The sequence below is a fragment of the Rhincodon typus genome, chromosome 25, assembly GCF_021869965.1.
Source record: "Rhincodon typus isolate 14 chromosome 25, sRhiTyp1.1, whole genome shotgun sequence".
Taxonomy (NCBI): domain Eukaryota; kingdom Metazoa; phylum Chordata; class Chondrichthyes; order Orectolobiformes; family Rhincodontidae; genus Rhincodon; species Rhincodon typus.
The window spans coordinates 10657411-10668616 of record NC_063356.1 but is presented as its reverse complement, the minus strand read 5'-3'; the positions used below and the strand labels follow the sequence as shown (position 1 = coordinate 10668616).

General features: G+C 38.7%; 1 protein-coding gene across 1 annotated transcript in view; it reads right to left on the bottom strand.

Annotated features, from left to right (window-relative positions):
• Positions 1 to 11168, bottom strand: part of LOC109931794 (polymeric immunoglobulin receptor-like) — a 42627-nt gene extending 31459 nt beyond the window's left edge. Inside the window, exons 1-4 of the mRNA XM_048611812.1 lie at positions 11110 to 11168; positions 6740 to 7063; positions 3768 to 4091; positions 1815 to 2258 (exon numbers count right to left, since the gene is read on the bottom strand). Coding sequence (XP_048467769.1) covers positions 1815 to 2258; positions 3768 to 4091; positions 6740 to 7063; positions 11110 to 11146 — 1129 coding nt within the window. The 5' untranslated portion in view covers positions 11147 to 11168. The remainder of the gene's footprint in view (positions 1 to 1814; positions 2259 to 3767; positions 4092 to 6739; positions 7064 to 11109) is intronic.
• Positions 11169 to 11206: the final 38 nt, after the last annotated feature.

The window sequence follows — 11206 nt, the reverse complement described above, 5'->3', positions numbered from 1 at the left end:
TCCCACAGTCCATAGATGTGCAGGCTAGGTGGATTGGCCATGCTAAATTGCTCATACAGTCCAGGGATGTGTAGTTTGGTTGGATTACCCATGGGTAATGCAGGGTTACAGGGATAGGGTGGGATGCTCTTTAGAGAGTTGGTGTGAACTGTGGGGCTGATGGCCTGTTTCCACACTGTAGGGATTCTATGAAATATTTTCTAACAGTAGCGACTAACCAGATTCCAAGACTTTAGCTGGGCGAAATATTTGATTTTCAATTGGAAACCTGTTGGAGAGAATCTTACATAAAAATGGAACAATATAAGACAATAAATTGGCAGATATTTGTTACAACATTTCTGACCTTAAACAGGGAGCTGAAATATTCTTTATCCCACTTGGCTGTGACTGATCAAAAATTCAGAGGGAGCTGGGAAATTGTGTTTCTGGAATTCTGAAACCTAGAAATGCTGCATAAGTGGACATTGTGTCAGATTTACTGACTACCTTAATGTCCCCAGATTCAATATGCTTCAGCCATAAGTCAGTTGACTTTCATGTTTTTACTGAATTGAATCCTGCCCATCATTCATCACCTTGTTCTGTTGGAGTGAATGGTTGTGGAGTTACATTTTCCCTTTCAGGTGTCAAGAGATTAATTGCAACACTTTGGTGACCAGATACATTCTAAGGATAGTTTCTGGGAGGAGCTAACTGGGTTCTCCTTGTGTCCTTCAGGTTCTCTATGTGTTCAACACAGAGCATGCAGTGTTTCAGAGATCGTCTTTCACGTTAGCTGAAGCTGTAATGTATATTTAGTCTAAGTTATATATAGTCATACGCAACCTGGAAACAGACCCTTTGGTCCAACTCATCCACTTCAACCAGGTTCCCCAAACTTAAACTTGCCCCAATTCCCTGCACTTGGTCCATATCCCTCCAAAGTTTCCTATTCACGTACCCGTACAAATGTCTTTTAAATGTTGTAACTGTACCTGTATCTACCACTTTCACACAGAGGCTGGTGCATATATGCAATGAACTGTGAGGAAAAATTGCCCTCCGGTTCCTTTTAAAATTGTCCCCCCTCTTACCTTAAAAATATGCCCTCTTGTTTTGAAACGCCCTACCTTAGGGAAAAGACCTTTGATATTCACGTTATCTATGCTCCTCATGATTTACTCCTCAACCTCCTACACTCCAGCGAGAAAAGTCCCAGCCTATCAAGCCTCTCCTTATAACTTAAACATTCCAGTCCCAATAACGTCTTACATCCTGATTGTTTCATAGGGGCAATTGTGTACCTTGGATATAATGCAGCATGTTATTAAATAATGTGTAATAATCCAATCTGCTGTTTTATCAAGGTCAAACTGATATTCTACTGAAGACATGATTATGACCATTCTTCCTAAGTAACATCAATGAGCTAGACAAATACCAGCAAAGCTTTTGGTGGCAGAAAATCTACTCAAAACTTCTCAGAATCAGCTATTGTAACACATCCCAGAGCCCCATCCCTCTTTCCCTCTGGACTGATGGCATGTCCCAGACTGGAACCGAGCTCCTCCTCTTAAGGGGACTTGCTCCGGTCTGAGTGACACCAACTGCTGCTGAAGGGACAAGTCACACTCCATTCACTTAACTCTGTATTCAGTGTTGAATGGCTGCAGGCAAGCAATGGGAATGAAGGTGACAATTCTCACAACTTTGTAGCAGGTGAAAGGCAAGGAGGATAAGAATGACACCATTCCAATTAATCGAATCTAATGTTTTTAGATCACTCGTTTCAGTCTCAAAGTTCCAATTCTTTTAACAGAGCATTATGATACCTGCCCTCCCACTGGAAACCCCTTCATTGCGATCGGGCATCAGGATAATGGAACTGTCATGTTCTCTCACAAATAAAACATCGATAAAACATCTCAATAGAGAATAATCAACGATACCACTGAGAAATGTACCGTGAGATACTTGTAGCTCAATTTCAGTAGACACTGAAATGTGGCCAGATTGTTCAACACCACAGCTGTACCATCCTGCATCTTCTGAGCGAAGATCCTCCATTGTAACAGAAAACATATTTTGTGTCTTGTTATCGATGATCGATATTCTTCCTCGCTGTCCATGATGGTCATTTGATTTTATTAAAACAGAGCACTGGCGACTCCAAAATTTCACATACAATTGTGACCATTTGTCATAGAGACAATCTATTGTGATAGCTCTTCCCAAAGCTCCTGTTACTTTATTTTTTGCTTGCACTACAGTTGAACCTGAAAAGACAATTAATTAATCAAACAGAAATGAACTTCTCAATAAAATCAGATACATTTAATGTGAGTTGCTACTGAGTACAGAGGAATCTGTCCACTGCATCATATGGTTTGTAGTGAAATCCATTTCTTGTGCATCCAATTGTAACAAGGAGACCAGCATTCTCTGAGAGATGTAACTTTCAGAGTACACTCAGTTGAAGAGTTGTTTCGTGGTGACATTCGATTTGGCCCAACAACAGGATTTGTGTAAAATAGGCCCAAAATGGGGCTTTTTATATGATTTTCACTTAGTACAGTTTCAGGGTCACTGAAGAGCATTTCCAAAGAATACAGATTGGGGACTGAAGATTGCTGAGTTTTGAAGGAGACAGAGACTACACTCCTTCAAAGTACTGATGTTTAATAATGCAGTAGTAAAGACAAAGCAACAGAACTGCTTGTGTACTGCAGAGAGAGCTTTGAATGAAGTTCAAGGGCAGTTAGATATGGTAGTGCAGCGTTGGATGTGGCCGTCAGTGATCTCGAATCATTGTGAAGGACCCAAAGGCTGAGATCCTCATGGATAGCACATCCAGAAATGTCATCACTCAGCAGGTAAAGAGTACACTCACAGAAAGGGAATGAGAGACCTCGAGTGAAAAGTCTCGGCAGGGAAGACTGCAATACACCGAGCTGTCTCCCTTTCTAATAGAATTTCCCTTTTGGATCCTGCTGAGGGGAGATGTGTTCTCAGGTGAATGTAGAGACAGCCAAATCCATGGCACCAGGAGTGGCTCAGCACGTGATTGTAGGGAGAGAGGGATTTAGACTCTGGAGGCATTGGGTCCCATTCTGGCGAAGATGGAATCTGTACAAGCTGGAAGGGTTGCATACCAGCAGGACCAGGACCAATGGCCTCTGAGGGCCATTTGCTCGTTCCGTGGGGAGAGGTTAAACTAAAGTGGCAGGGCACCATGAGCATGAATCATATCCTCATGTCACCTATGGGGACATCGAACTTTACTTACAATGTGTGTTTTTTGAAAGGGAATTGATCAAGCCAAAATTATCACAGATGTGAATTCAGTGGACATTTGGAGAGAGAGATTGGAATGTTGTACCTAACGGTTTGTGAAGGAAACTTCAACAGGATTGACTTAAAGGGAGAAATAAACAATAAAGCGAAGTGTGTTTGCCTTGGAGTTATCTCAGACTATGATCATGACTCACAGAAATAATTTTTTTTTAAGTCTACCCCTTTCATTTATACGTATAGATAGCAGTTAAAAGTGAACTTCACTCCCGGTGTCTCTCCCTTCCATTATTAATATTTCTTGTGTTCAGTAAGTAACAAACTCACCTTTTGTTAGCTCAAGAAACCCCCTTTAAATGGACTCCTTTGAGAACATAAACTCATTTGTTCTGGCAAAAAGGGATCCACAAGGGAAAGGAGACATAGCACTAAATTAATGCAGATATTAATGAAAGTAAATAACTGAGGTTCTTGAAGCTCCAAGTAATGCTTACCATGTCTCCCAATTTGTGCCAAATAACTGCAGTTGCTCTCTGATCTGTGGATGACTGACACTTTAACCATTTCACTGGATTTTCTTCCCTGAGTATTTGATGCTGTGCAGTAATATCGATGATGTTGCAGTTTGAATAATTGACAATGTAGATCCAGTTTATTATTCTCAGAAATCATTGAATCTTCAGACGTGGTCTTTTCATACCATGTGTATCGAATGGGAAGGGATCCACGGGCAGACTCACAGGAGATAGAAACTGAATGTTCAAAACATGAGATATTTGATGGTGATAAAAATCGAATGAGAGGAAGAGACACAGGATCTGTGGGAAAGAAGCAAATGATCAGATACTGACTGAGAATCCAAAAACAAAATATTCTGCAAATTTCAACATTTCTATCTTTCATCCAAGTCTTTTCATGTTGGAATCTCCACAGTTGCATTCCAGTATCAGCTAAATGTTGCATTAATTGAGTGATTAAGACACTTCCCGTCCCATGGGACTCCCTCACACACAGACTGTGAAGCTGCAAAACACATTTAGAATCTGTTTGAGGTGATCTCTTGAAGTGCCAGACCATACAGGGATATGGGCAAAGTGCTGGAACATGGGACCATCATATTGAGATGCTTGTCGACCAGCATGGACATGATGGGACAAATGTCCTCCTTGCATGTGTAGTGCTATATAGCTCTAAAATAGATGTTGGCAAGACTGACTGGCTTCCAGAATTTCTGAGAACTGCTGTGTTGATCCCAGAACTTGTGACATTCTGCAAGCTACTGTGACCATATTAGTTTTGAGGATCAGCATGTTGAAGATCTGACCAGAAGACTGGTTATTTTGGATATACTGTATATGTAAAAGAGTTAACTGATGACCTTGTTGTAAAGAACCTTGAGGGATGAATGATCAGAATATGACAGAATTATACATTATGTCTGGGAATGAGGTATTTCCATCTGAAGCAAGATGGAATTAGGAAAATTATGAAAGAGACAGGCACAAATTGGTTGAGCTGGATTGGGGAAGTACATTGAAAGGCAGGACAGTATATTACTAATGGTGAGTCTTTAAAGATCTATTTCATGACTTACAGCAACAACATATTTTATTCAAAAAAAATATAAATCAACCATAGCTGATAAAAGGATGTAAAGCACTTGCGGGATCACAACACGAGGCTCATAAAGTGGCCAAAATTGTTAGAAATCTGAGGACTGGGTTTTTTTTCAGTCATACGGGAAAGGAGGACCTTGAAACTGAAGAGGGCAGAACAGAATACAAATGCAACCTAACAGAAAAAATAAAATTTTAAGCGTCTTTAGGCATATATAAATAAATAATTTGACAATGACAAACATGGATCTGTGAAAAGCAGCATTGGGAGAATGTATATGAGGAAATGGAGAAATAGCAGTGGAGCTAAATGAGTAATTTGTGATGATTTTTGCTGAGGAAAATGCAAGAAAAGAACCTAAAATAGAGATCCAAGTGTGAAGGGAGAATGAGGAGTTGAAGCAAATTAGCACTGCTGAGAACGTTGTGCTGGAGAAATTAATGGAAGGTGATAAATCCCCAAGGCCTGATAGTCTGCACTCTAAAATGTCAACAAACTTGTCAATAGAGATAGATGGTGCATCGGTAATTATCTTCCAAATTTCCAGATATTCTGGAATTATTTCTGCAGACAAGAAGCTTGCAAATGTCACCCCACTACTTATGGAAGGGGAAAGGAGGAAAATAGGGAACTATTGATCCATCAATCTTACTTCAGCAGGAAGGAAAATGTTAGACTTTACCATAAAATATGTGACAAACGGTAATTTGAATAAAAACATGATTTGATGGTGTATAGTCAGCATGGATTTGCGAATGGACAATTGTGTTTTACCAACTTGTTGGAGCTTTGTCAGGTTATTACCATAAACTTGACCAAGGGAAGTTAATGGATGAAATGCATTTGGATTTTGAGAAGGCTTTTAAAGATGACCCCAAAAGAGTTTGGTTTGCAAAATTGAAGCACATGGTATCAGAAGTAATGCAATGAAATGGATTGATGATTGGCGAATAGTCAGAAAATAGAAATTATGAATAAATTGAGCATTCTCACACTTGCAGGTTGTGACTGATGGGGTACTATAAGGATCAATATTTGAGTCCCAGCTTTTTTCAAGATATATCAATGATTTCGACATGGGGACTAAATATAATATTTCCTAACTTGCAGATGACACAAACAAATGAGGATTATGTGTTGTGAGGAAGATGCTGAACATCTCCAGGAGGATTTTGACAGGTTTAATGATTGGGCAACAGTTTGGTCAATGGAACATAATGTGGATAAATGTGAGGCTACCACTTTGTGGGAAGAACAAATGAGCAGAATTACTTATAAATGGTGAGATGTTGGAAATGTAGATGTGCAAAGTGATTTGGGTGTCCTTGTCAGTAAGATACTGAAGGCTGACATGCAGGTGCAGCAAGTTGTTAGGAAGGCTAATGGAATATTAACCTTTATTACAAGAGAATTTCAGTACAGGAATTGAGAAATCTTGCTTCACTTGTTGTGTCGGATCATAGATAGACTGCACCTTAAGTATTTTGTGCAGTTTCAATCATCTTATTTCAGGAAAGATATTATTACCATAGAAGAGTACATCATAGATTTACCAGACATTTTTTGGATATTTAAAGTAGAAGTTGATAAATTTTTGATTATTAATTGTGTGAAGAGTTAAGAGGATAGTTTGGTTTAACCAAATTGCACTGTTTGATCAGCCATGATTTTATTAAATAATGAGGCAGGTTCAATAGGCTGAATGACCTCCTTCTGGTCCTATGTTCCTACCAAGTATCAGCATTGCTATAGCACCTTGGGATATTGGAGCATTCATGGTTTCTCCCAGATAAAGCACCGGTTAGTCATTTCATTAGAGATTAATAAAGGCAATCGATCAGAACTGTACCATAAAATACTTCGAGCTTCACAGCATATAATTCATCTTTAATTCGTCTATTAATACCACAGCTGTACCATCCTGCATCTTCCGTACGAAGACCCTCCATGGTAACAACAAATACTCCTTGTGTCTTGTAATCTTTGATTGACATTCTCCCTCGCTGTCCACCTGGATCGGTCGTTCTCACCAAGTATGAGCAGTGCACAGTCCAACCATGACACCAGTATTTCATGTTGTCCTTGAACCGTGCGTTGTAGTTACAATTTATTGTGATTGATCTTCCCACAATTCCTGTTACTTTCTCCTTTGACCCCACAGCTGATAATGAAGCTGGGGAGACAATGTTTCAGAAATTGAATTAGAATTAAGTTCTTATTACAAATAAAGACATTTTAATAAGTTTTAGCCCTCTACACAGAGGAAATTCTGCACTGTATCTGTGACAAAGATATGACCATATAAATTAGGAATTACAATCTGGAACAGTAAAGCAGCAGTGGGACATTCAGTCCTTGAAGCTCTTTGCCATTCAGAAGTTCATGGTCGATTTGTTTGTGTTCCGAATTTCACGTTCCCCATTTATACTGATAACCTTTGATTTTTGTCTCACAAATATCTATCCCCCTCCACCGCCATCTGTGGCAGACAGTTCTCTGAAGAAAAACATTTCTTCCCATCACTGTCTTTAAAAGGTGACCCCTAATTGTAAAACAGCGTCCCCTGAGGGACTTACCAAGAAGTGTAAACATAGTTTTTGAGATGTAACCTCCCCAATGTCCTGTAACACTGAAGCACAATGTCCTCAATGTTATATTCAATTCCTCTAGTAATAAAAAATAGCTTTGTAATAGCTTTCTTCATCACATGTTGGTACCTGCATTCTAACTTCATGTGACTCATGTACTAGAACACCTCGATCCCTCTGCACCTTGGCTTTCTGCATTTGTATAAACTTAAATAATCCTCAGCTCCTCCAGGGTTTTGACTTGGCGACAGTGAAGGAACAATGATGTAGTTCCATGCCAGGACGCTATGTGATATGAACATCAGTTTTGGAGCTCAGAAATCAAAACAGCCCCATGAAATTGACATCAGTTTTGAATTATTAATTTCAAAACAGTTATACATTCTTTTTGGATACTTCTGTGAAAGTTTCTCTTTAAAATAAAATGAAAGTAGGAATCCCTGTGAAACACTGACCTTATAGTGGCCTCAGTCAGATAGCAAGTGCCTCTAAGCTCTCAGTTGCATGTCATTAGAAAAGTGTTTATACTGTGCTGCTTCATGACAGGTTTATAAACACTGACGATAATTAGCTTGCAACTAAAACAAGGTTGCTGGAAAAGCCCAGCAGGTCTGGCAGAATCTGTGAAAGAAAAAACAGAGTTAAAGTTTCAGGGTCCGGAAGGGTTACCGGACCTGAAATGTTAACTCTGTTTTTTCTTTCACAGATGCTGCCAGTCTGCTGAGCTTTTCCAGCAACTTTGTTTTTGTTCCTGATTTACAGCATCTGCAGTTCTTTCGATAATTAGCTTGCTTTTAGTTCAGATTAACGTTAACTTTAGTTTGCAAAACTCAGACTGAAAAGCCTTTGCTCAGTTCTGTGATGTCATTGCTGGGTTTAGACGTAAGTATATTTTCTCTCCTGGAACGTTATTTTTCAGAGCAGTCGCTGTACAATTTACCTCAGCAGAATGGTAGATTGTAAACATTCCACATCAGGAGAGATTGGTTAGAAAGTTAAAAAAAATTTAAGCTGTCAGTTTTGTGAATATTCATGTAAAACATTCACACTGTTCACAGGAGAAAAACAAGGAATAATCATTCAAGAAAGATGAAAGAACATCAATGTTTTATATAAAGGGATAATTTCTCTGAATTTGAATCACTGTAAATTGATAGTGTTGGGAAACAGTTGAAAACTTTGTTTTGTTGTGTGTTTTAAAATTCTTCTAAACTGTTTCCCTGGACAGATTGCCTTGTTTTTTAATTTCATCTTTTGTGTAATAAATGTTTGTTCTGTTCTTTTGAAAGTTCAATAACCTTCTGTGGCTATCTTTCAATGACTAAACACTGCATGAACTGAAATAAAAAAATAAGTTATCAAATCTGATTTCTTTCTGAGATTTGACTTTTCTGATAGTTTCAAAAGGCGAGCTCAGAGCAGCAATGTACTATTAACTCTGCAGTCTCACTGTCCAGAGGACCAACACTCACTTTGTTTATTCTTTTCCTTTCAAAATAGTTATGGAAACTCTTGCTATCTGTTTGTACCAGCTTGGTCTCGTGTTTATTTATTTGTCCTGATTAATCTTTATGTCATTCTTGATGTTCTTGGTATTCTGACAGGTCATCTGACTTGCCATTCAACTTAATGCAACAATATTCTTTTTCCTTAAGGTTGATGCTTTGCCTAACTTCTTCAGTTAGCCATGGAAGGTAGGTCTTGGAATTTCACAATTCGACTTGGAATTTTTTTATCGTAGGCATCTCATTACAATGAGTATTCTGAAAAATCCCTTACAGTGTCTGCCACAGCTTCGTTACTGATCGACTTGCTAACCTTATATCCTAGTTCACTTCAGTTAGCTCAGCTATCATGTCCGCAAAGTTGCCCATATTTAAGTGTAAAATAACAATCTTAGAACAACACTTCTCCTTTTCAAACTGGATATAAAATCAGAATGTGGTCACTGCTATTCAGAGTTGCTGTAATTCTGAGGTCATTAATTAATCCTGTCACATTATACAATACCAAATACCTGCTCTCTGCTGATCGCTGTAAGAAACTATCTCAAAAACAAACTAAAAACCCCTCATCAAACAGATTAAAATTTCTCATGGTTATTACAATCCCCTAAGTCACACGCCCTCAAAAATTTCTTCTTAAATATACCCCATCAAATGATTACTGTTCAGGGATTTGTAAATCATTCCCATAAGTGACCTCTTTACCCAAATTATTCCATATCGCCAACCAAACCGATGTTACACCTTGATCTCCTGAACCAAGGTTATCTCTGACTATTGCACCAATTGTTAGACAGTAGGCGATACATCACCTTAGGTTTGAAGTTAGAAGTGAGTCTAGTTACTGCAAGAGATTGGATAAATTTGGTTTGTTTTATTGGTACAAAGTCAATTGAGAAGGATCTTGATTGAGACATCATAATATTATGTGGGAATATTTTGGGAAGACAGGAGGAAACATTTCCCCTTGATGGAGGATTCATTGACCAGGGGCATAGTAATGTTGGGGTTGGAGGTTTGGAGGGGATCGGAGAATTTTCTTTATTCACTGGTGCAGAATTGAGGGACAGAATGGCCTTTTTTTCTGTGCTGTAGATGTGTATGACTCCATTATTCTCTGATCAGTTCGATATTCCCTGGGATTTAATGGAATGAGTGGTGATCCAATTAAAAGATATAAAGAGGTCAAGGGACTTGACAGGGCCAATGTTGGAAATATATTTCCCTGGCCCAGAGATTCTAGAACACAGGATCACATTCTCTGAAATAGGGATCAGGCGTTTAGAACAAGATGAGGAGAAACTTTGTCACTCAAAGGTTGTGAACCTTTCAAACTCTCTACCCAAGAGAGCTGCAGGCAATCAAATATTCAGCATATGGGTGAATGAACCTTTTTCATAAGCGATACAGGGCTTGTGCAGGCAAGTGGAGTTGAGGGAGGTCAGCCATCATATTGTTCAATGATTCAGCAAATTTGAAGCATCAAATAGCTGACTCCTGCTATTTCTGAGGTTCTTCTATGAAAGGTATCCTTAAAAATTTCAGTGAAACTAAAAACATACGATTAATTTGGAGTGGATGCAAAAACACCATTTACCACCTTGGAGCTAAATAATGGTGTGAAAATGATTCCTTACTGATGGAGCACTGTGTATAAAATGTGTGTCATTGAGGAGCAGTGACGTTGACAGCCTCAATATTTCAACAGCTGCACCTTAAAGAACAGAAACAATTGCAAACTCGGGGCATGTTCTCTTAGATTCAGTTTTACCACTGCAGACTTGAGTTTCTGCTGGACAATAAATTGCATGCAAAAGTTCACTTTTAATGGACTAAATATGTTACGTTTGTAATTTTTTTACGTTATTCATAACACTTGCAAAATATAAAATAGTGGCCTATATTTGATATTCACCATGAATAATGTGCTTTAATATATATTGGTAAATATTTTTGAGATACGACAATACAGATAAAATAAGTATAGGACTTCACCCAAACATTTATCTTGTGTATTCTGTGCCTGTATGTGTCCCTGAGTATTTAAACATCACGGCTGAATAGCAGGTACACGAGGCTTAACCCAATACTGACTATCCAAATATCCAGCTCGGTCTGTCACTCACCGGGCACCGAATAAATGAGTAGAATAAAGCTCCACATTTTCTTTTCCTTGCAATGTTCAGATCGGCTCTTGTTATAACTCACCCAGCCCTGAGTGAT